This window comes from Manis pentadactyla, chromosome 12, assembly GCF_030020395.1.
Source record: "Manis pentadactyla isolate mManPen7 chromosome 12, mManPen7.hap1, whole genome shotgun sequence".
NCBI lineage: Eukaryota > Metazoa > Chordata > Mammalia > Pholidota > Manidae > Manis > Manis pentadactyla.
In genome coordinates this window covers 17,716,663-17,741,647 of record NC_080030.1, presented here as the reverse complement: position 1 = coordinate 17,741,647, position 24,985 = coordinate 17,716,663, and the positions used below count along the sequence as shown (strand labels likewise).

General features: G+C 50.7%; 2 protein-coding genes across 15 annotated transcripts in view; one reads left to right on the top strand and one right to left on the bottom strand.

Moving 5' to 3' along the window:
• Positions 1-24,985, bottom strand: part of MAST3 (microtubule associated serine/threonine kinase 3) — a 65,326-nt gene that overhangs the window by 33,435 nt on the left and 6,906 nt on the right. Inside the window, exon 1 of one of the 10 annotated variants that reach the window (XM_057490143.1) lies at positions 1,047-1,130. The exons of the other annotated variants lie outside the window; for them this stretch is intronic. Within the exon in view, the coding sequence (XP_057346126.1) occupies positions 1,047-1,085 (39 nt within the window). The 5' untranslated portion in view covers positions 1,086-1,130. Of the gene's footprint in view, positions 1-1,046; positions 1,131-24,985 lie in introns of those variants that run through there. 10 annotated transcript variants of the gene reach the window in all.
• On the top strand, positions 7,866-24,535 carry IL12RB1 (interleukin 12 receptor subunit beta 1). 5 transcript variants are annotated; one of them, XM_036876095.2, is made up of 16 exons: positions 7,866-8,740; positions 9,511-9,573; positions 10,574-10,682; positions 11,171-11,340; positions 12,428-12,567; positions 14,814-14,847; positions 15,281-15,406; positions 16,122-16,204; positions 17,043-17,280; positions 18,980-19,147; positions 19,859-19,996; positions 20,342-20,497; positions 21,767-21,901; positions 22,817-22,922; positions 23,229-23,310; positions 24,045-24,531. In XM_036876095.2, the coding sequence occupies exons 1-16, from the start codon at positions 8,680-8,682 to the stop codon at positions 24,390-24,392; spliced, it is 2,157 nt and encodes a 718-aa protein (XP_036731990.2). In that variant the 5' UTR covers positions 7,866-8,679; the 3' UTR covers positions 24,393-24,531. The 5 variants fall into 5 exon arrangements, with proteins under 5 accessions (XP_036731990.2, XP_057346129.1, XP_036731991.2 ...); XM_036876096.2 differs by having other exon boundaries at positions 7,867-8,740; positions 10,574-10,688; positions 22,859-22,922; positions 24,045-24,528; XM_036876094.2 differs by having other exon boundaries at positions 7,867-8,740; positions 10,574-10,688; positions 24,045-24,528.

Below are 24,985 nucleotides of genomic sequence, written 5' to 3'. Positions count from 1 at the left end.
GCCTTCTCCAGCTGTGCCCGAGCGTCCCCCATCACAGCTGGCTACTCCTCCGGGGGTCACTCACTGATACTCAGGCTGGGAGGTCCGGGAAGGCGATTCCAGGGGGTGAGGAACAGGCACTCAGATGTTTGTTGGGCAAACCATGAATCCCAGATTCCCCACCTGCAAGCTGGTGACTTCTTGAGGGCGTGGTCTAAGCCCAGAGGGAAACAGCTATATTGTCTTAATCCCCACTGCGCAGATGGGGAAACTGAGGCACAGGGGTCAAAGGAGTCGTGGCCCCTTAGTGGATCCCAACGTAGGTCTCTGCTAGCCCTAACGCCCATGTTCTTACCTCCTGGTGGCGCGACCTCCTGAATGCAAACCCGCTGCCAGACTCAGAACAAAAGGGCCCTTATGGCGAACAGAGAAACTGAGGCCCACAGAAGCAAGCGTGCCTCCCGCTGCCTCCCCCCCATCCAGCCCCAGACCACACAACCAGCTGGCAGTGTGGCTTGTGCCCCGAGAGAACTGGCGAAGGGTGCCAAGATTGAATCCCTGTTGGGTGACCTCACGTCAGTGACTTTCTCAGACTCAGTTTTCTCATCTGGCAAATGGGTGCCTGGTCAGCCCCAACCTCCCCTGCTGGCCTTAGGGGTGAGCTGAGACAGCGGCGGGGTGGCTGAGCGAAGACATGAGGCAGGTATTAATACCTATTAATTAATATTAATACATCACTAGTAATAGGGTTAATACAACAATGAACATATGGTGCGCGCTCAAAGGCTGCAGTTGCTCATTTTATTAGAGCAGCTTGTGGGGAGGGGTGAAACCCTCAGCCCCTTTCTCCCACGCCAGCGCTTGGAGGCTCAGTTTCCCTATATGTCAAATGGGGCATACCCCCTTCCCACCAGGCAAAAAGCACTTTGAGAAGCCAGGGGGCAGAGGGAGCGATCGGAGAGCCCCGCGGGTCGCCTCAGTTTCCCAGGCCCGCCGAAGCCCCGCCCCCAACATCCAGGCCGGGTCGACTTGGAGGAACCCTCTGCCCGCCCGCGCAGGGGCCTCACCTGGAGCCCGCGGCGCCGCAGGAGGCTCGATTCGTCCATGGCCCGCTAGTCCTTGCCCTGAGGGCAGCCCACGCTCCGCCCCAGCCTCCCAGGCCCCGCCTCCCCATGCCATTGGCCAAGCCGGATGTCTGATGCGGACTGACCCCGCCCCTCCCGAGAGCCAGCCTGGAAGGTCCCCAACCCCCACAGCCTAGAAGTAAACATATTTCTAGGAACCCTCAGGGAAGGAAGGGAGCTTTATTAACCCCATTTTGCAGATGAGGAAACTGAGGCTCGGAGACGTTCATCAGTGTGCCCAGGGCCCACAACAGGGCCAGTTCGAAGGTGTAGTGAGTTTTGCACACCTGCGTGCAAAATTCAAGAGGACCCACAAAAACTCAATAATCAAGATACACGGCATTTGGAGAGTGTAAAGAAAATGCGTGATGGCATCAACAAAAAGAAGGACAAAAACCACATGATCATCTCCATAGATGCTGAAAAAGCATTCGACAAAATTCAACATCCATTCATGATAAAAACTCTCAACAAAATGGGTATAGAGGGCAAGTACCTCAACATAATAAAGGCCATATATGATAAACCCACAGCCAGCATCATACTGAACAGCGAGAAACTGAAAGCTTTTCCTCTGAGATCAGGAACAAGACAGGGATGCCCACTCTCCCCACTGTTATTCAACATAGTACTGGAGGTCCTAGCCACGGCAATTAGACAAAACAAAGAAATATAAGGAATACAGATTGGTGAAGAAGAAGTTAAACTGTCACTATTTGCAGATGACATGATATTGTACATAAAAAACCCTAAAGACTCCACTCCAAAACTACTAAAACTAATATCGGAATTCAGCAAAGTTGCAGGATACAAAATCAACACACAGAAATCTGTGGCTTTCCTATACACTAACAATGAACTAATACAAAAAGAAATCAGGAAGACAATTCCATTCACAATAGCATCAAAAAGAATAAAATACCCAGGAATAAACCTAACCAAGGAAGTGAAAGACCTATACCCTGAAAACTATAAGACACTCTTAAGAGAAATTAAAGAGGACACTAACAAATGGAAACTCATCCCATGCTTCTGGCTAGGAAGAATTAGTATTGTCAAAATAGCCATCCTGCCCAAAGCAATATACAGATTCGATGCAATTCCTATCAAATTACCAACATTCTTCAATGAACTGGAACAAATAATTCAAAAATTCATATGGAAACACCAAAGACCCCGAATAGCTAAAGCAATCCTGAGAAGGAAGAATAAAGTAGGGGGGATCTCACTCCCCAACTTCAAGCTCTACTACAAAGCCACAGTAATCAAGACAATTTGGTACTGGCACAAGAACAGAGCCACAGACCAATGGAACAGAATAGAGACTCCAAACATTAGCCCAAACATATATGGTCAATTAATATTCTATAAAGGAGCCATGGACATATAATGGGGAAATGACAGTCTCTTCAACAGATGGTGCTGGCAAAACTGGACAGTTACATGTAGGAGAATGAAACTGGATCACTGTCTAACCCCATACACAAAAGTAAATTCGAAATGGATCAAAGACTTGAACGTAAGTCATGAAACCATAAAACTCTTAGAAAAAAACATAGGCAAAAATCTCTTAGACATAAACATGAGTGACCTCTTCTTGAACATATCTCCCCAGGCAAGGGAAACAAAAGCAAAAATGAACAAGTGGGACTATATCAAGCTGAAAAGCTTCTGTACAGCAAAGGATACCACCAATAGAACAAAAAGGCATCCTACAGTATGGGAGAATATATTCATAAATGACAGATCCGATAAAGGGTTGACATCCAAAATATATAAAGAGCTCACACACCTCAAAACAAAAAGCAAATAATCCAATTTAAAAATGGGCAGAGGACTAAATAGACAGTTCTCTAAAGAAGAAATTCAGATGGCCAACAGACACATGAAAAGATGCTCCACATCGCTTGTCATCAGAGAAATGCAAATTAAAACCACAATGAGATATCACCTCACACCGGTAAGGATGGCTACCATCCAAAAGACAAACAACAACAAATGTTGGCGAGGTTGTGGAGAAAGGGGAACCCTCCTACACTGCTGGTGGGAATGTAAATTAGTTCAACCATTGTGGAAAGCAGTATGGAGGTTCCTCAAAATGCTCACAATAGGAATACCTTTTGACCCAGGAATCCCACTTCTAGGAATTTACCCTAAGAATGCAGCACTCCAGTTTGAAAAAGACAGATGCACCCCTATGTTTATTGCTGCACTATTTACAATAGCCAAGATATGGAAGCAACCTAAATGTCCATCAGTAGATGAATGGATAAAGAAGATGTGGTACATATACACAATGGAATATTACTCAGCCATAAGAAAAAAACAGATCCTACCATTTGCAGCAACATGGATGGAACTAGAAGGTATTATGCTCAGTGAAATAAGCCAGGCGGAGAAAGACAAGTACCAAATGATTTCACTCATATGTGGAGTATAAGAAAAAAGGAAAACTGAAGGAACAAAACAGCAGCAGAGTCACAGAACCCAAGAATGGACTAACAGTTACCAAAGGGAAAGGGACTGGGGAGGATGGGTGGGAAAGGAGGGATAAGGGCAGGGGAAAAAGAAAGGGGGCATTAGGATTAGCATGTATACTGTGGGGGGGGCACGGGGAGGGCTGCGCAACACAGAGAAGACAAGTAGTGATTTTACAGCATCTTACTACACTGATGGACAGTGACTGTGAAGGGGTATGTTGGGGGGACTTGGTGAAGAGGGGAGCCTTGTAAACATAATGTCCTTCATGTAATTGTAGATTAACGATACCAAAACAAACAAACAAATAAACAAAAGATTAAAAAAAAAGAAAATGCGTGATAGACTAAATATCAAAATTTTAAATAAAGACCTGATCAGATTCTGACTTTTTACGACCCTGCCTCACTTGCCTCATCTTAAGCCTGGCCCTAGTCCCAATAAAACTTTATTTACAAAAACAAGCTGCCCTTGTAAGTTGCCAGTTTTGGTTTTGAGGATGAGTGCCTTTGCTGAGTGCCAAGTGGGGATCTGGCTAAGTGCCTCATGGGGTCCCCTTCTCACAGATATCTGATGATAACAGTTCAGCCTCACTTTGCAGAAGGGAACCTGAGGCTGGGAAAAGCCCAAAGTCCCGAGATGGCACCCATGTTCTCTCCTTCTCTGAGACTCCTACTGCATCTGCAGCTGCAGGTTACCTTGGCTACCCCACTGTTTGACCTGGACACTAGAGTGGCTCCCAAGCCTGTGAGGTTCTGTAAGAGTCCACCAAGTTACAGTGGCCAAATAGAGCACATAAAAATACTAGACTCCCAGGCAAAACTTGTTTTTCTCATGCACATTTTAATTTTGTTTTTTTCTCAGTATGTCACTTTTATTTTTATTTGTATACATCCTGTTTTTATTCTTTATTGAAATATTCTCATACACATTTTAAATCAATATATAATTTACATACTATAAAACTCACTTTTTAAAAGTGTACAATTCAATGGCTTTTAGCTTATTCACAGAGTTGTACAATCATCACTACTAATTCCAGAACATTTTCATCACCCCTAAAAGATAACCTGTATTCATGAGCAGTCACTCCCCACCTCACCACCCAGAACCCAAACCTGCTTCTGTCTCCATGGATTTACCTGTCCTGGGTGTTTTACATACATGGGATCATATACTACATGGCATTCTGTGTCTGAATTCTCTTACTCAGCATGATGTTTTCAAGGTTCATCCACATTGTAGCGTGTGTCAGGGCCTCACTCCTTTTTATGACTGAGTAATTTTCCATTGTGTGGATGGACTGCATTTTTGTTTATTCATTCATCCTCTAACGGACATTTGAATTTTCCCACATTTTGCCTGCTTCAAAGCATTCCTGTACACATTGTTGTGTGGGCATATGCTTTCAATTCTCTTGGGTATATACCTTGTTGTGGAATTCCTGGGTCATATGATAATTCTGTTTTAACTTTTCCAAAACCTACCAAACTGTTTTCCAAGCAGCCACTGTTACAGGCTGATCTGTGTTCTAGAAAATTCATATGTTGAAATGCTCACCCCCAGGAACTCCGAGTGTTACTGTTATTTGGAGATGGGCTTTTAAAGCGGTAATTAAAATCATATGGTTGGGCCCTAATCCAATATGACTAGTGTCTGTGTAAGAAGAGATGAGACACAGACACACAGAGGGAAGACCAAGTGTGGGTACAGGGAGGGGAGACCATCTGCAAGCTCACAGGGACCCCAGAAGGAACCAGCCCTGCTGACACCTTGATCTTAGACTTCCAGCCTTCAGAACTGTAAGGAAGGAGATTTCCTTTGTCGAAGCCACTCAGTCAGTGACACTTTGTTCTGGCATCCCTAGCAAATAATATAGCTACCCAGTTAAATTTAATTTCAGATAAACAATGAATACTTTTTCAGTCTATGTCTTGCACAATACTGTAGGACATAGTGATGCTCAAAAATTATGTATTGTTTACCTGAAATTCTAACTTAATTGGGTGTCCTGTGTTTTATCTGGTAGCCCAACATTAAGTGAACTTCAGTTTGTAGCTTGCATGGCTCAGGTGATGGGAAGCTCACACCCTGTAATGGCCAACTGTTCTGTCTCTGGCTATTTCTGCCTAGAAGTTCTTCAATGGGTAAGAGGGAGCATTTATTGACTGACTGTTTGACTGCCTATCTGAATGAATGAATGCAATTTTCCCATGGTGAATACCCATTTATTCTTCAAAATCTACTTCAAATTCTCTTTGAGAAGCATCAGAGAACATTCACTGAATGAATAAATAGATTGTTTTTCTTGTGACTTTCTAGGCATCCATCAAAACCCTCCTCAAATATCTCCATAAAGGGCATCAGGGAGTGTGATTTTTGAATAAATGAATGAGGTTTTTTTGTTCTCGGTAACCTATGTATTCTTTAAAACATCCCTAAGTGATTCTCTGGAGGTATCAGAAGTCCTAGCTGAATGAATCGAAAATGTTCTTATTGGTGAATGATGCCTATGAATGTGTTTGTTAATGAAGGAATGGATTGTCTCCTTGAAAACTCCTACTCATCCTTCAACATCCTCTTTAGATAATCATCAGGGCTATCAGGGTCTGTTGGCCACACAGAAGGAAGTTCAGCCCTCCGTGACTGAAGGCCACTCTCCCCTGGAAGAAGGCAGAAGGGTGGCAAAATTCTGTGGTTCTTCCTGTCATGATTTCCGCTCCTTTCCGGGGCCCCTGTAACCCAGTCTTCCTGCCTCCTCCTCCCCCAAGTCTGTGGGGCATCTGAAAGTGGGACAGCCTTGGGTCTTATCAGTTGTGCTTCTGCAGCAGCTGGAAGGGGCCAATAAGGCCCCGAAGGGCTTCCTGGAATAGGCGGCAGGCCGGCCAAGGGAGGTGGGTGTGCAAAGATTCAGCACAGCCAAGGTGAAATTCTGCAATCCTCAGGGTGAGTTTCCGACTGGGACCTCCTTATGTCGGGCATCTCATGTTTGGTGGGGCCCTGCTCTCACACCTACTCTGGTTCCCTGGTGCCCTTGGGAGAAAGCCCAGCCCATCTCTTTCCACCTCGCCACCTTCATTTCACCCAAGGAGCCCCAAGCCTTCCCTGTTCATCTTGGTGTTCCCCGAAGCATGTACTTGAACTTGGGCCTCTGCTGGGCCCTCTGCCAGGAATGTCTTTCAGTTCTGTAAATCCAGTTCAACAGCCGCCTTCTCTGGACAGCCCTCCCCGCTCCCGCTCAGAACATCCCAGCCTCTCTGCACACAGTCTGACCCCAGGGAGTTGGGAGTATCTGTATCCAGCTCTGTCCCCACACACCCCTCTCTGCCTCCCTTGATATTTTTCCAGTAGTGGCTCTGACAGATGGGAAAGAGGTGTGACAAGATCAGAGGCACAGGGATCCCAAAACAATGACTAATCACACTGGCTGTCTGGTGGGCAGCACCTGCTCAGAGCTGAGCCCTCCATTATCTTCACTACAGCCCATTTTGCAGATGAGGAAGCTGTGGACAGGGAGGGCTGACCTTGGTGGGCTGGGAGGTGGGGTCAGTCCTGCGGGCGTGGTCCTTACTCCCAAAGCTCAACCTCACTGGGTTTGAATCCATGTCTTCACCTCTAGCTGGCGTCTTCAATGATCTGGGCACCTATGGACTTAGTTTCTCCTCTGTAAAATGGGGCCCTTGATGCTATCTCCTGGGGCGGTGTCTCAGCATCATGGAGAGGGACCATGCGTTTTCCCCATCTCCAGGTGTCTCATCCACCTTTCTTTGTGTGTTTCTTGGTCTCTGCCCCTCCCCCAGGCCTCATGCATCAGGCCCTCAGCACACTCCACCCCCTGGCCTGGCCTGGGTCCTGCTGTCCAAGAAGGCTGCTCTGTGTGGGGTCACGGGGTCCCTGCCTGCACTGTGCCAGACCCTGGACACTGCCTCTTTGTTCCTGTGGCTCTGATCTCATGGCCTTGTGGGTGCCTGACCCTGGCAGGCCCAGGGGCCCCTCAGGACCAAGATGCTCAGAGGAGGGACCTCCTCCCTGCCACCTGGGCCTCAGTTTCCCCTTCTCCTCAGTCCCCTTGGGCTCTATGAACAATTTTTTTTTAGGTGACTATCACATAACATTAAATGAACCATTTTAAAGTGAATAATTCTGTGGCATTTAGAACATTCACCACATTGTGCAAGGATCACCTCTATTCGTTCCAGAACATTCCCATCACCCCAAAAGGAGACCCCACCCCCATGAGCAGTGACTCCCCCTCCCTCCCCCCAGCCCCTTGGCAACCACTGATCTGTTTTCTGTCTCTGTGCATTTCCCATTCTGGACATTTTGTGGGAATGGGATCTCACGCTGTGTGGACTGTTGTGTGTGTCTGGCTTCTTTCACTCAGCATGATGTTTTCAGAGTTCATCTACTTTGTTACATGAATCAGCTCTTCGCCATGGATATTTTGGGTCTTTGTTGACAGTTAGGAGGGAGTCAGAAACTGAGACCCCCAGAGGCGGAGAGACAGACACACAGAGATGACTGAGTTGAAACCAAAGGAAGCAAAGAGGTTCTTCAGGAGCTGGGACCCAGGGTGCCTTGGGGCTGGAGTTTGGCAAATGGGCAGGTGGGCATTTCGGGAGGCCTAGTGTGTGAGTACTTCATAACGATTTGTTGGGAGAGTGAGCTCAGAGGTCCAGGGACACTGGGCTTCCATCAACTCCTGAGACTCTGAAGTCTACGGAGGCAAGAGAAGGCCGGACACCTGACCAGAGGCACAGAGCCACGGGCCACCCACAGTGCTGGCACCTGGGTCTCTCCAACCTGGGCCTGGGGCCAGCAGAGCAGACCACTGGGTCCTGGGCCCTGGGGCCTGCGTGCTCCGAGGGTGGGTTTGTGGCTGGGATGGGGCCACTGCCGCTGAGCTGGCTTCCTGAGTTTCTCTTTCACTTTGACTTGCCCTGGGAGGGGCCGTGACACCTTACCTTTTTTTTTAAGTCTTCTCTTTAGTTCTCTTTCTTGCTCAGCTTCAGCGTGCTCCGGGGCAACGATGCAGTAGCTGGGGCCTTGCCAGCGGTGCAGAAGCTCACCTGGGGCTGGAGGCCTCTGTGTGGACCCAATGGGGCAGCCGGTGGCCACACTAGTCCCCTTCCTCTTCCTTCTGCTCCCTGCGCAGGGTGGTGAGTTCCCTGACCTGTCCCCATGGCTCCTCTTGCTGGGATCGTATGTGTGGAGGGCCCTGGATGCTGGTTCCGGGTTGGTTCTGTGTCTCTGTGCCTCTATCCTTCACTCTGTCAAACGGTAAATTGGTGATCACGGCTTCTGGGGTCAGACATGGGGATGTCCCCTCTAGTCTTGATTTTGTCTTCTGTGGAATAGGCCGAATCTGAATTTTTCCCAACTCCTCGAGTTCAGTGAGAAACAGTTAAGGAAAGGCTAAAGAGCAAGTATGTATATAATAAGTCTATATAATATATATACACAGTCTCTATCCTGTGGAGCCCAATGGGAAGGGGTCTAGCCCCCTACAGATGACCTACAGGGTTCGGATTCTAACCACAGCTCTGCTGTTGCCGCTGTGTGACCTTGGGTAACTTCTTTGCCACTCTGCATACAGTTTCCCTCTCTGTATGGGATCAGCAAAATGTCAGGGCCTTTTGGGGTCAGGTAAGGCTGAAGACCAGCGACAGGGAGGGTAACAGAGGACCCTGAATTGCTTTGGAGGAGTAGCCTGAGAGGTTGATAGCTGGATGGGTGGATGGGCAGATGGAAAGTGATGGATGGATGCATGCGTGGGTGGATGGGTGGAAGTGTGGACTGATGGATTGGTGGTTGCGTAGATGAACAAGTGGGTGGGTGGGTAGGTGGAGGGTCACTTGCAAGCCCCCAGGCCAAGCCCCTCTCCCAGTGAAAGGCTGGCAACGCCCTGATCTCTTCTTTGCCTTTGCAGCTGAAGCCTGCAGTACCAGCAGGTGCTGTTTTCAGGACCCGCCCTATCCGGACGCAGACTCAGGTCGGGGACAGTTCCCCATTGGTGGGGGGCACTGTGCTGAGCTCTAACTGACCCACCTCTAGCATCCCCTCCCTTGGGGCCTTCCTCTTCCTTCTGCTCCCTGCGCAGGGTGGTGAGTTCCCTGACCTGTCCCCACGGCTCCTCTTGCTGGGATCATATGTGTGAAGGGCCATGGATCCTGGTTCCGGGGTTGGTTCTGTGTCTCTGTGCCTCTATCCTTCGCTCTGTCAAATGGGAAACTGGTGATCACGGCTTCTGGGGTCAGACCCCTCCAGGCCTGGGGTCCTGGGAGCCAACCCAACAGCCTGCTGGCCTGTCTTCCCCAAGCTCAGGTCCCCCCGCTGAGCCTTCTCTCCTTCATGGCAGGGTCGCAGGGCTGGTGTCAGCGTCTGCTCAGATTGGTCAGTGTGGGGGGCTAAGCAGCTGTTCAACATTTTGACGTTCCCCCGAGGCAGGCATTGCTGGACCATTTATACTCATAATATGCCCCACTAAGGGTCTGTCACTGAGTGGGCACTTCATCTGTTCTTTGGTCAAGAAATTTTTACTGAGCACCTATTATGTGAAGACATGGTTCTAGGCATGAGGGAATTAGCTTTGAACCCAACTCTTGTCTTGGGGTCACACTCTAGCATAGGAAAGAAGCAATAAGCAAACAAATATGTATATTGCACATGGTGACAATGACGTGCTATGAGAAACCAGAGCAGGGTGGGAAGGGCACTCCTGGCACGGGTCACAGCATGTGCAAAGGCTCTGAGGTGGGAGTGAGCCTGATGTGCCTGAGGACCCATGAGGAAGCTGATGTGGCTGCAGTAAGGTGAGCAGGTGGACATGGCAGGAGCCGGGTGGGAAGGGCAGAGGGAGGGCACTGGGAGTGGGTTTAGGCTGCAGTGACACCAGATTACACGACTGTAACAAAGATCCATCCTGGGGGTGCATCAGTACAGAGACTGCCGCACCCTATGGCCCATTCTCAAACCTCTGGCATGTCTTCTAGGCTCTGCTTCAGGCCCCAGGGACCTGACCTGCTACCGGGTGTTCAGCGCTGGTTACGAATGCTCCTGGCAGTATGAGGGTCCTGCAGCCGGGGTCAGTCACTTCCTGAGGTGCTGGTGAGGACCCTATCCCATTCCCCACACTCACCCCCATCTCATTCTTGCTCCTGGCTCCGTGACCCTGCTCTCTGACTTGTGACTTTGGCAGGGTCCTGGCCCCTTCCTGGGGCTCAGTATCTTATGTGAGAAGGGAAGGTTGGGGCCCTGTATTCAGTGTGAGTGGGCATCCGTGTTGGGTGGCAGTTAGGGTCCCTCTAGCCCTTCCTTCATCACCCTCTCACTTATTCATCCATTTGTCCACCCATTCATCCATCCATTCATTTCTTCCTTCCCTCTGTGGCAGCCCATGCTGGGAGATTCTGGGGGTCCTCAAGCCCCTCAGTCCCAGGATGATTCCCCGGGGAACCCCCAGGCTGGGAAGGGGGAGTAGAAGGGGCAAGAAAGGATGCTGGGATGTGATGCACACTGCTGTGGCTGCTGAGACACTCTGGGGTCCACTAGGACCCCCAGACTCAGCACCAACATCCTCCTTCCCACAGCCTCAGGCCTGGGCGCTGCTGCTACTTCGCCGCAGGATCAGCCACCAAGCTGCAGTTCTCCGACCAGGATGGGGTATCCGTGCTCTATGCAGTCACGCTCTGGGTGGAATCCCGGGCCGCGAACCGGACAGAGAAGTCGCCTGAGGTCACCCTGAAGCTTTATAGCTTGGGTCAGCTACCTGTTCTCCTCTTTTCGGCCCCCACTTCCTCACCCAGAGAGGCCTCTGGTTTCCAAGCCTAGACCTTGGGGGATTCTGGCAAGGAGCTTGATAATGCCAACCATTTTCACATCACACACTGTTGTGTGGCATGGCAGTCTTGCACAGTCCCTTTACCAATCCCCAGCTGCTGGACACTTGGATTACTTGTTTTCTCCCTGATACTGAAATGCTGCCACCAGGACCCCGTTACGCCTTTAATATCTGTTTCCATGACTCAACCACATGCGTTTAGCATATAGTTATTGAGTTCTACTGGGTGCCATGCTGAATCACAGCAGGCATGGCCAAGGTCAATGGAGGTTGTAGCCCAGGTGGGGCTAGGATAAGGCAAGTGAGACACCCACCTTGGCCACACAATTTTAAGGGTGTGTCAAAAAAAACTCAGTTCTGTCAATATAAACAATACTGTAATGCAACGTTTGAATAAGATCAAAATTAATGCAAAAAAGTCCATGAAGAACAAAATATCAAAATTTTAAATAAAGATAGGATCTTCCCCTGTATGTGTACAGCCTTGCCTCTCTTGTCTTCCCCTGATCCCAGCTCAGTCTCTGCCTTCACGGAGCCCAGAGTCAGGTGGGAATGATGGGCAAGGCCTGATCATGCCACATGATGGATACCGGTAGGGGGTCAAGGGGGCCTCCAGGTCATGCCGAACCCTGAATAAAAAGGACCCAGAAAGAATAAAGGTGCGGCAGTGGGCAGCTTCTAGTCAGAGGGCAAAACCTCCAGAGAAATCAAGTCACTAAGCCTCTCATCAACAATTTTCAAAAGTGCCTATCTCACCACAGTGGTGCCAGCGAGGAGTACCAATAGTATGCAGATTTTCACTATCAAAATGCTGTGTATAAATCTTGACTCTTTGGCCCATTGAATCCAAGGCTTGGATAGAAACTGCCAAGGTGTTCCTGATTCACATTTGGGGGACTCAGTTGGTTACCTGGGGCTGGGTGGGGCATGGACAGTTTTTCTGGAATTTTCAGAACCAGTTCATACACATGCTGGTTCCCCTCCCCAACCCCTCTTCTGCTTCCAGTTAAATATGACCCTCCGCCGGAAGACATCAAGGTGTCCACGTCAGCAGGGCAGCTGCGCATGGAGTGGGAGACCCCAGCCCGCCAGGATGGGGCTGAAGTGCAGTTCCGGCACCGGACACCTGGCAGCCCTTGGAAGTTGGTAAGTTCACTCTCCAGGTCAGGGGTGTGCAGAGCCTTCTCCCAGGACACCTTCACCCCTCAAATTAATTTCACCATATTTACAACCTCACCCCTCGAACCCAATCCAACTCTTGCCCCATGTCTAGCCACTGGGGTGTCTCTGATACTCAGATCTGATTGTGACCTCTCTGACTCACACACCCTCCATGGCTCCCTAGTACCTTCAGAAGGGCATTCTCATCCTTGGCTGACCCCATGTGCTCTCACCTGTCTCTTGCTTCCTCTGCGCCCCTCCTGAATGGCTGTCATTCTCTGCCCATGCCCTGGATTTCCAGGGACATTATCTTTGCACACACAGTTTCCTTCACCTGCATGCCCTCTTTGCCATCTGAGCACATGAGAATCCAGCCCACCTTCAGGGTCCAGCTTAAGGGCTGCCTCTTCCAAGAAGCTACCTTCCATCCATTCCTCCCTTCCTTTTTTCTTTTTTTGAGATGTAACTGACATACAACATTACATTAGTCTCAAGTATAAAACAGACTCGATATTTGTATATATTGTGAAATGATCACTGCAATAAGCCTAGTTAATATCCATCACCACATGTAATTACACATTTTATTTTCTTACGATGAGAACTTTTAGGATCTACTCTCCTAGAGACTTTCAAATACACAATACAGTACTGCTAACTATAGTCACGGTGCTGTACATGACATCCCCGTGACTTATTTTATAACTGGAAGTTTGTACCCCTTTTGCCTCCATTCACCCATTTTGCCCACCCCTACTCCCCACTGCTGGGAATCATCAATTCGTTATGTTTATGAAGTCGGTTTTGTTTTGCTTTTTTGTGTTTTAGATTCCACATGTAAGTGAAATCATACAGTATTTGTCTTTCTCTGTCTGACTTATCACTTAGCAAAATACCATGAAGGCCCATTCATGTGATTGCAAATGGCAAGATGTCCTTTTTTATGGCTGGATAATATTCCATTGCATAGATATATACCACTTCTTCTTTATCCATTCATCCGTTAATGGACACCTAGGTTGCTTCCATGTCTTGGCTATTGTACATAATGTTGCAATGAACAGAGAGGTCCAAGATACTTTTTTGAGTGAGCTTTTGTTTCCTTCAGATAAATACCCAGAAGTGGGATTGCTGTATGGTAGGTAGCTCTGTATTTAATTTTTTAGGAACCTCTGTGCCGTTTTCCATAGTGGCCATGCCACTTTGCATTCCCACCACCAGTGCACAGGGTTCCCTTTTCTCCACATCCTCGCCAACACTTGTTATTTCTTGTCTTTCTGGTAATACCCATTCCTACAGGTGTGAGGTGGCATCTCACTGTGGTTTTGACTTGCATTTCCCTGATGATTAGTGATGTCGAGCATCTTTTCACATGTCTGTTGGCCACATGGATGTCTTCTTAGGATCTTCATTACTCTTCAGCTACTCTTGATTGCCTCCTCTGCTCCCCAAGGGCAGGGCAAGCCTGGGCCCGCAAGAAACCTCAGCCCTGACCTAGTCCCCAAGGAGCCCGTGGTTTGGGAGGAACAGAGGGCCCTACCCTCTGAGTTGTGGCATCACCTCCTCCCTCAGACAGGGAGCACCTGAAGGCCAGGAAGCCAGCTTCAGGCCTTTCATCCCCCTAAGTGTGGTGTGTCTTTCTGAACCTCAGTTTCTCCACTAGGAGAGTGGGTAGAGATCAGCCAGAGGCAGGCGACATGGGACCCCTGATGGGGAGAGACATCTACCTATGTTTTATTTCCAGCCCCTTGAGCACACTCTGCAGTAGTGACACTATACTTGCCTCTGCCCGCCCCCAATACCACAGACAGACAGATTTTGCCTCCTAAAATAATAATTTTTTTTTCAGGGAAATGCAAAATAATTTTGCTCCTAAAATAATCCTTTTAAATAAACTTTTTAATTCTGGAATAATCTTAGATGATCAGAAAAGTTACAAGGAAGTACAGAGAATTCCTGTAGAAACATCTCCCAGCTTCCCTGCATATTCACGTCTCACATTCCTGAGTGCGTTTGTCATTGCTGAGATGAACGCTGCTACGTTGCTATGAACTAAACTCCAGAGGTTATTTGGATGTCATCTGTTTTTCCAAGAATGTCCTTTCTTGCTCCTGGATCCAATCCGTGCTTCCACATTGCATTTCACAGAGTTAGTTGTTTAAAATTTCAACAGAGCTAATATCTGTCAACACCAACATGTAAAACAATATAGGAATATTGTCTCATCCTAGGGTGACTGCGGACATCAGGCTGATGCTGGCTTCGGTGAGAATAATAGTAACAACAGCTGCAGCAAGTTAGCATTCATTGAGCACCCACTGTGTGCCAGGCCCAGTGCTAAATTCTTTGCGTGCCTGTTGGCCCACCCTGTAGCTCAGTATTGGATTATTCCCATTTCACAGGTGAGGAAACAAATTCTTAAGGGTGAGAAGCCCTTGGACAAGGTCACATCCCAGTGGGTGGCCTTGCTGGGGCTTGAACCTGGGGCAGGGACAGAAGTGTGGGATCCTTGAGGCCCCAAGAGGACAGGGCCAAACCTATTCTTGCTGTGACTCCAGGGCCCAGCACAGTTGGCAGTCAATAAGTGCATGTACACAGTTGGTACTTGGTAAGTACACAATGGCTCAGTGACCAGTGCCAAGCCCTGGTCACATGGGGGACAGCCCCTCGGCCTGATGTTTGGCCTGTTTCTTGCCAGAGTCATGCCTCTGTCCCCTGGAGATGGATGCAGCCCAGGAATTTCAGCTACGGAGGCGGCAGCTCTCGGCGGCAGCTCCGGGAGGTCCCTGGAGTGGCTGGAGCAGCTCTGTGTGCATCCCCCCTGGTGAGAGCACCCGGAGATGCAGGAACTGGGGCGGGCATTAGAAACCAGTGGGGGGTATTTGAAATCAGGCGGTGAGTGTTAGAAATAAGGCAGCAGGAGAAGTTAGTGAAATTCTTGAAAGGTGGCAGGGCAGTGAGTGAGATTCACTTTGTAAAATGTGGCCAATCCATATCTAAAAAGAAGACATCTCTCTGTCTTTCTCTCTTTCCATTTTGTTTGGTTGGTTTTGCTCTTTTAAAGCCACAGAGGTGTTGACAGGTGACACTGGCTGTGTCATGAAGACATTCTTTCCCAAATGGCACAGGAAGCTCAAGACGGGAATGGAGAGGTGGCCCGGGAGGGAGGGATGGATGGAGTGACTGTCATTTGCCCCCTCTGCCCTGTAATCTGGGGCCTCCTCCTGCCCAAGTACATTCTCTGCTGGGAAACAACTCCAAGGGTTGTTTTCAGATTTTTAAAAAAACTGTGGTAAAAAAAAGCATAACATAAAATGTACCATTTAAACCATTTTTAAGTGTTCAGTTCAACAGTTTTAAATATTTTCACATTGTTGTGGAATGGATCTCCAGGTTTTCAGATCTGGAATGCTATTTAACAATCCATGGGAATCTCGTGTTTCTTGGGAAGGAAGGTAAAGGTCCCCCAACCTAGGTCTGCAGGAGGCTGTGAGGAAGGGCACCGGCCCCAGTGTCACTGTCTTAGTGTCTCATTGCAGAAACTACCCCACAGCCTGACGTGAATTTCTCGGTGGAGCCCCTTGGCCTGGATGGGAGAAGGCGGGTGGCCCTGCATTGGCAGGTAACAGGGCCACTACAGGGCCATGGGGTGATCTGGGGCAGTGGGGAAGGAGCCGAGAGGCTGCAGTGGAGGTGCACAGGCAGGAGAAGAGAGGGTTGAGACATGGAGGTGGCAGAACTGGGAGGCCTGCAGGTAACTCTGAAGGTAGTGGGGAGCCACGGAGGGTGTATGAGTAGGGGAAGGAGATGGCTGAACTCAGGTGTTCACAGGATCTGTCTGGATGCCAGAACAAATTGTGGGGAGCTCAGGGGGAAGTCAAGGGCCAGGAAGGAGTCGACTGTGTTGGTCTGAATGGGAGATGATTTCTCTGAAGTTCCCCAAACAATCCATTAAGTACAGTCTAACTAGCCTCATTTTACAGAAAAAGGAAACTGAGGCTCAGAGGGAAAATCTCTTGCCAGTCTGGGGAGTCTGGGGAAAAACCACCAAATATTCCACCCCTGGCTTTGCCATAATAGATTCAGCCAGGGACCTAAGGGCTGTCAGTAAGGTCGCTGGGAAGTTCCTTTGCTTCCTGGGTTTTCTCTAACTTAAATTCCTTATTAGGAAACATTTCCAGGCTTGAGTTAACTGGGCCCAAAGATGGAAACTTTTTTTGCCCTTGGCCCTCAGTGGGTTTTGCCAAATTATTTCCCCCCCAAACTAATGTGCACTGGACAAGAATACCGGTTTCCCAGCAGCCTTGCTAGCATCAAGGTTTATTACTTTTCAAAATTTTGGCACAGATCATAAGCTGTGGCCTGTGGGTCGGTCTGTGTCCGTGGGCTGCTCCCTGGTATATCACAGGGACAGTGAGCACGTTCAGGTCTCCATGAGCCATCTCTGGCACTCACGACAGCTGCCCCAGTTGGAGGCTCCGGAAGGCTGCCTCAGGCCCAGCTCTGGCATGGAGGTGACCTACTACATCCACCTGCACATGCTGTCCTGTCTGTGCAAGGGCAAGGCCACGGGGATGCGGCATCTGAGGAAAGTGCTTATGCTCTCGGGCGCCGCCTACAACCTGACTGTGGTCTCCTGGAATCGCTTCGGCCCCGGCTCAAACCAGACGTGGCACATTCCTGCCCACACCAGCACAGGTGCCTCCTCCGGGTAGGAAGGGCTGCGGGGGGCACCTCGGAGCTGAGCGACTCAGCGCGACTAGAGTGAGCTCGGTGGGGCACAAATACCTGAGGGGTGTCCAGTTTCAGAGGATGTCAAAAATCTTAATCGAGACACAGAATGTTATAACACAACGTATTTTCAAAGGCGAACTGGGAAACTACAATTGCCAGGCTAACTGCTTGTTTTTATAAATAAATTTTTGGAACCAGGGACAGGGTCAGGGTCTGGCGTGTGAGGCAGAGTCAGGCAAGTACAGGACTGATCCTATCTTAATTTTAAAATCTTTATGTTTATTATATATATATACACATTATATATATAAACACGTTTATATTATATACATATGCACATGTTTATACATATATTTATATAATGAAAATAAAGATTTATATTTCTGTGTCTATGTAGGTAATTGACATATACATCTTATTGAGGTGAAATTTACATACCAAATTAACCATTTTAACATGTATGATTCAGTGGCATTGAGTGCATTCACAAAATTGTACAACCCCACCTCTGGTTTGAGAGCATGCCCATCACCCCATGAGACCCCAACCCGTGATCAGCCACCCCCCACCACCCCCATGCAGCCCCTGGCACCCACTGATCGATCTTTCTGCTCTGTAGATTGACCCATCCTAGACATTTCATACAAATGGAATCACACACTGTGTGGCCTCATGTCTGGCTTCTTTCATTCAACATGATGCTTTTGAGGTTCATCCACACTGTAGCATGGATCACGGCTTCATTCCTTTTAGGGCCGAGTAATATCCCACTGTATGGATGGGCCATGTTTTGTTTATCTATTAATCCACCCTCAGACATTTGGGCTGTTGCCCATCACATATTCTTGCACTCCTTTGGGTTTTAAACAAATATTGCATTAAAATGGTGTTTATCCGACTCGAGTTACTCGGTGCCTCACTGGCCTTACCCTGACGGTAGCCCTGCTGCGCACCCAGCAGCCCTGGGAGGGCAGGTCTGCTACAAGGACACAATTTTCAGAGATGAGATACCTGAGGCTCAGAAAGGTAAGGTACTTCACCTTTCAGCTCCTGGCCCGGTTTGGGCCATGGCTTTGCTGTGTGACGGGCTGGTGGCTCCCCCTCTCTGAGCCTCAGTTTCTGTATTGTTGGGGTGATCACATCCCACTTTGTAGCAAAGTACGCACTCAGCAGTGGTTTGGTGCATAAAGGTGGTGCTCAGTAAACGGTAGTTGTCTTCAGAACCAGAAGCAGCACCTCCATCTCTGAGTTTGTGGCTAATGCCCTTGCTGTAGGGAGTGGGAAACATGAGCCCAGGGGATTGACTGGGAGTATCCTTGGGCCTCGAGCCTTCGCCAGCCCAGGCGGCCCATCCTGCCCCATGCCCACCCAGCATGGTGGGGGGCAGGGCAGCCCAGCAGCACAGGGAGCACTGGTGGTGGGTGTCCTGGTGGGGAGCTCATGGTTAGGCTGGGAGAGGACTCAGCTCAGTCAGACAGCTGCTGTTAACCCCCTCTGTGCCCGGCCCCCAAGCTGGCAGCCCCCAGCTTGGGGAGACAGCTATACACAGACATTTCTGCCCCTGTGGGCTTAGAGCTTGGCCAGAGGGTGGGATGGGCTGCTGGGGCCTTTGGGTGGGAGAGAGTGACCCAGTATCCTGATGCACTTGCCTGTCTCCTTCCAGAACCAGGAGCTCTGAGCGTCAGGACTGGAGTTGCTGGGACCACTATGCAGTGGCCAGCCCGGGCCCAGGGCCTGACATACTGCATTGAATGGCAACCTCGGGTCTGGGATGGAAGCCTCGCTGCCTGCACCCTGATCGCACCCCGGGACTGGAACCCTGCTGGCATGGGTACTGTAAAGTTGGGGTTCCTGCCTCTGCTTCTGTGCCCTCTGTTAGAGCTCCTGGTCAGCTCAGACCTGCAGGTCTGTACATGTGGAGTGTCTGAAGCCCAGAGAGATCTTGCCACTTGCTCCAAGTCACACAGAGGTAGGGAATGCCTACGACTCATCCTCTCCTACCCATGTGGGTCTGGAGCCTCCTGCTGGGATCCTGGGGTGTCAGGGCACAGCCACGGGCAGATTGCACTCCAGCAGGTAATGAGTCTCACATCCTAGGGTGTGTGTAAAACATTCCCCCACGGCAGAGAAGGTGGCAGCTAATAAGCTGCTGGTGGCAAACTAATGAGGCCTCTGGAGGGAAATGTGGGGACTGGGGGCACATGGCCTAGGCAGCCTCTCACTCTCCCATTTACTATCCTGGGCCTGGCTGGGCCCCCAGAAACTTCAACCTCAGTTTGGCCCTCGAGGAGCTCCCATCCTGGGGAGCCAGAGATACAAACATCCACAGCCCCAAGGAGAAAGGGCTTGGCTGGACGGAGGGGGTGGAAAAAGGTTGTGGGGGGCAAGGGAAGGGATTCTGGAGGAGGGGACATTGGTGCAAGGGCTTTGAACCATGAATAGCAGTGCTCTAGGAGTTCCCGACAGATGGCACAGACAGTTCAAAGGTGCAGAGGTGGAAATACAGCCTATTTACTAGCCTGGCCCTTGCTAATCCTTCCAGCATCCCATACCTGGAGCCAAGCAGCTGGGGCGATGGGGCAGAAGACGTGTTATCACGTCATGATCTTCGCCTCTGCACATCCGGAGAAGCCCACCTCGTGGTCCACAGTCTTGTCTGCCTACCACTTTGGGGGCAATGGTAAGTGGCGCAAACCTACAGGGTGGTCTCTGTGGAGGACCTGGCAGTGGTCTTGGGTATCAGGAAGAGGGACAAGCATTTAGAGGCACCATGTGTCAGGCCCTGGCCGGAAGATGGACACATAGAAGTCACCTCAGTTGATTGCTAAGACACCCCAAGCAGCATTGCACCATTTCATAGATAAGCAAACTGAGGCCAGAGAGAACAGGTGATGGCAGATTCGAACCCGGTCCCACCTGACTCTGTGGCCATGTTTCCCTGGGCCTCTGGCGGGGCTGGCTGGGCGTACAGGTGGCGCTCAGCCAGCACTCTGGGAGCTGACCCTGGCAATGGTGCTGGTTGCAGCCTCAGGGGCCGGGAGCCCACAGCACGTGTCGGTGAGGAAACTCAGCCGGGACTCAGTGTCCGTGGCCTGGACGCCGTCCCCACTGAGCCTCTGCCCTGGCGCCCTGAAGGAGTACGTCCTGCGCTGCCAGAATGAGGACAGCAACCAGGTGTCAGGTAAGTGAGGCAGCACGGGCCTGGCTGGGGAAGGAGGGGGTCTGGGCTTGAGCTCTGTCTTGCTGTGTGACCAGGGGACCTCACTGTACCCACTCAGGGCCTTTTCCCACCCATAAAATAAGGTGGTTGGACTCAAGGGTCTTGGCTACCCTTTCCAGACCCCCAGAGAGGTCCCAGTGGGCAGCGGCCTAGTGCTCATGATTGCCGAGCAAATGGGTAGCAAGCCCTCATGTGCATCATCAACTCAACTCCCACAGAGCAGAGGTAGACAGTCACAGGAAGGCAAGAGGTGAGAATGTAGGGGGGGAGGGTGTCTATCACCAGGACTTACCCCGTCCTCTCTTCCTGGGTGACACAGCCTTGCAAATATGGCCTCGCCCACCCAGCACCCACAGCCACAGGCCAGGCCACTGAGGCCGTGAGTTCATGTCTTGCCTTCCCAGCCAGCGTCCAGCAGGAGGCAAGGCAGGACTTTGGGAGGGAGGAGAGATGCTCTGGCATCAAAGACACACATCCTGCCATCAGCCTGGCCATCCCTCCGTTGTTTAGAGGGCAGAAATGGGGCCAAGTGGGGGCTGGGGGCTTATTCAGGGTGGCACAGCTGGACTCAGCCCATTTGCTGAAAACCAATTTGCCAAAAAGTCAAATTGCTGAAGATCAACGTACCAAATGCCCGTTTAGCCAAATTGACCAGATGCCCCAAAATTTCCACTGAAGAATATTCCTCTTGAATAGAGAAAAAAGTTAGGCCTTTAGGGTTCTAGGAATTTGTACTTCTCTTTTTAAGGATTTTTATGGAATGCTGTATTTGTTAAAGCTGTTCAGTCCACAAACACTGAGGTCCTACACTGTACTAAAGTGCTGGGGACACTGGGGGAGCAAGTTAAACAAAGTTAAGGTTGACCTTGGCCTTGGCCTTAAAGTGGTGAGGGAGGAAGCCATGCAGGTATCTGGGGAAAGGTGAACCAGGTGGGGGGAGCCTCCAGTGCAAAGGTTCTGAGGTAGGACTGAACCTGATCTTTTAGGCATCTGGAAGGAGAAGGCAGATGGGGCAGGAGGGGAGTGAGCAAAGAGCCAGTGGAGGTCAAAACTGGAGAAAAATAGCATCATGCCCTGAATATTTTGATGAAGAACAGTTCTCTAAATAAATTGGGCGTGAATGGGTGTATTAAGGGGAGAATTTTCAGCAACATGGCCATCCCATCATGCAAGCTCAGCCTCTGGGGAGTAAAGCGGCACCAGGGATGCATGCGTGCCTCTGTCCTGCAGAGCTGTCTGTGAAGCCCACAGAGACCCAGGTCACCCTCAGCAGCCTGCAGGCTGGTGCATCCTATACTGTACAGGTGCGCGCAGACACGGTGACGCAGTGGGGCGCCTGGAGTCAGCCCCAGCACTTTAGCATCGGTGAGTGGAGGGCAGGGGAGGCGGGGTTAGGTAGTCACCTAGTATGTACTGCCCCTTCCCACGTCTCTGCAAGCAGTCTTACCTGGCCCTGCTCCGTGGACCCCCATGCATTGCTCTCAGGAGAAAGTCCCATCCTGGCCTGCTCCCACCTCCTTCACCAGCTTGTCACCTGCCGCTTTCCCTCATGAACCTTCTCTCACACCCCTGTAGCCTTGCCCATGAAGTCCCTCTGCCTGGAATGCATCTTCTCTCTATTGTCAAACTCCTTTTCATCTTTCAAAGCTCAGCTCAAAAGCCTCCTCCTCCAGCAAGCCTTCCAGGCTTTCCCTCAGCAGAGACTGACTGGCAGCTTGGGAGTAGGTAGGAGTGTGTGTGTCTTGGCTCTGCCTCCCCTAGCCTAGGGTCTCCTGGGGAGCGGCAGGGAGCAGGGGGTGCTATTTATTGAGTGAATGAATGACCACCAATGAATGCGTGTCTCTGTCATCACAAAGATAAGGAGGTGGGCTCTGTTGTCTTGGGGATCATGACCCTGAGGGAGTGGAGACCAAATGACCCCTGTTCCTGCTAGGGTCCCTGCCTGTTGTCCTTGCAGTGAAATCTGGCCTCAAGAGGGCCAGTCAGTCAGGCTTGGTGTGGGTAGGGCAGTTCTGGGACCAGGGCAGCAATATACAGGCCGCACCCGCGGGCCCTCGGCGCTGGTGTCCTGAACACTGGCGGCGTGTCAAGGCCTTTACCCCACAGACACGGCACAAGGGGGTTTCTTTGTCTCCCACTTCAAAGGTGAGGAAATCGAGGCATGGAGGGGCCGTGATGTGCCAGGGTCAGCAGCAGGTTGATGGGAGGCCTGCCCTCCCCTCCCTCCCCAAGGAGAGGAGGGAGGTGTCCCTCCCCCAACCCAAGCTCTCCCCTCCGCAGAAGTCCAGGTCTCTGAGTTGTCGGATTTGTCCATATTCCTAGTGTGTCTGGGGAGCTTTGTGAGCATCCTTCTCCTGGGCATCTGTGGGTACTTCAGCCTGAACAGGTAACTTGCACCCTCTCCTCCAAGACGATCCATAATAGCAATAATCATAACAGTAATAACTGTTCACACCAGCTAGGTATTTGTGCCCACTTTACAGATAAGGAAACTGAGGCCCAGGTGGTCACGTTCAGGGCATCTGGCAGTGGGGGGTTTGGACCTGGGTCTGTTAGACTCCTGTAGCCCCTCCCTCAATCCACACCTTCACTCCCTTTAGAACCTAATAAGAGATTAAAAAAAATAAATCAGAAAATTTAAAAAGTAACATTGGAAGCACTGTTCCTCTGACCGACTTCCCTTCTTTCCCAGGGCCGCACGGCACCTGTGGCCGCCCCTGCCCACACCCTGTGCCAGCAGCGCGGTCGACCTCCCTGGCAGCCAGGGGAAGCAGGTAAAGGCTCCTTTCCCAACTCCAGGTCCTGCTTATTGGGTCCATACTGCGGGCCCGGGCTCTGCAGGGTAATGGCCATACATTAGCTCATTTTTTTCTCCCCAACCCACTGAGGCATGGACTCCAAACGCCTGTCCCGTTTTACAGATGGGTGAGCAGTGGCTCACAGAGGAACCTCCCGTGGGTCATTTCCTAGTAACAGAAACAGCTCAAAGTGATTTTGACAGAGGGGACCCCGATGGGGGAAAAAAAATCCAGAGTGGTAGGCTTCAGGTATGGCTGGATCCATCTGTCTGGGCTGCTGTTCTGCCCGCAGGGTCTTCTCTCTCAGGCAAGCTCGGTCTTCCCCCTGTGGGAGCTGGCTGTCCTTTTCCCCCATTCGCTGCAGCAAAAGTCGCAGCGCCATCACTGATTGGCCCAGCATGGGTAACATGCCCATCCCTGAACTTATCACTGGAATCAGGGGGCTGGAGTGCTCTGACTGGCTGGGCACCACTGCCCTGCCCTACCGCATCAAGTGCGAAGAGGAGCAGCAATTTCCCAAGAAGAAATGGGGTCCCTTCCTAAGAGGGTCTGAATGGGGGTCACTGAGGCAGACTTGATCTTTTAATTGATCTCAGGATTTTAAGAGAATTTAGCCAGCAGGGACATGGACCACCCCAGGTGGAGGGTGGGATTGTGTGGATGGGAAGTAGGGATCCGTCCACAGCCTTGGCCCTACTCTCCCTTTCCAGGTGTGGCGGTGGACCAGCCCAGTGGACTTCCCGGAGGAGGTAACACCAGAAGATATCCTGGTGGTGAACATGTCCTGGGACAAAAGTGAGAGGGCTGACCTGGACACTCCTGGGCCTCTCACAGAGAAGACACAGCTGCCTCAGGGCACCCCTCAGCCAGCCCTGGACACGGAGCTGCCCTTGGAGGATATGACACAGATGCATGGACACCCCACGGCCAGGGCTCTGGAGCCTGGTGGGCAGGATGGTCTGGAGGGCAGCCCTGTGCAGGTGGCTGGACTCCCACTGCTGCTCGGAGATCTAATGCAGAGCCCCAGGTTTAGTGGCCCCCAGCACCTGGAGGCCTGAGGGAGAAACAGGAACGTCTGCCTGGTCTTTTGGATGGGAAGACTGATGAAAGCTGGTTATTGTGTGCTTATTGTATACCCGGCCTGTTCCATCCACTCACATGATGCCCTGAACCCCCATAACCCCCTGGAGAGGTGCATGGCTGTTGTATTTTACAGATGTGACCATGAAGGCTTAGGGAGGGCAGTGGCTAACCCGATTCCAGCGTGGGCAGGACTCAAACTGGGGCCAAGGGGCCCAGACCCCATTCCTGCCCCCAGCTCAGGCCTCACTCTCCCTCCTTCCCCCACCTACTCTGTCTGGCACCTGTGGTGGGAGCCCTAGAAAGCACCATAAACAAGTGGCTACACTGAGCCCTGGCCTGACATGCAGGGAGCATGGACAGGCACTGTCCCTGGTCTATTCAGGGGTGGAATAGGCAGGAGAGGGCCCAAAGGGGGCTGCTGCTGATCCTAGGACCCTGGGCTGGGTGTCCTGTCCCAGAAGCACTGGATGGGGAGGTTGGGTGCAGAGCTCAGCCACACTGCAAGACGTGGGAGGATCCCGGTGTGGGAAAAGGAAGGGGGATCCCAAGCATTCTGAGGGAGATGGTA

Excerpts from the sequence above, each read along its gene's own strand:
- IL12RB1 (XM_036876094.2), top strand. The coding sequence starts at position 8,680 with ATGGGGCAGCCGGTGGCCACACTAGTCCCCTTCCTCTTCCTTCTGCTC. Across the intron at positions 16,205-17,042 it reads GGGTGGCCCTGCATTGGCAG|CTGCCCCAGTTGGAGGCTCC; the intron begins GTAACAGGGCCA and ends CACTCACGACAG. Across the intron at positions 21,902-22,816 it reads GCCCCAGCACTTTAGCATCG|AAGTCCAGGTCTCTGAGTTG; the intron begins GTGAGTGGAGGG and ends TCCCCTCCGCAG.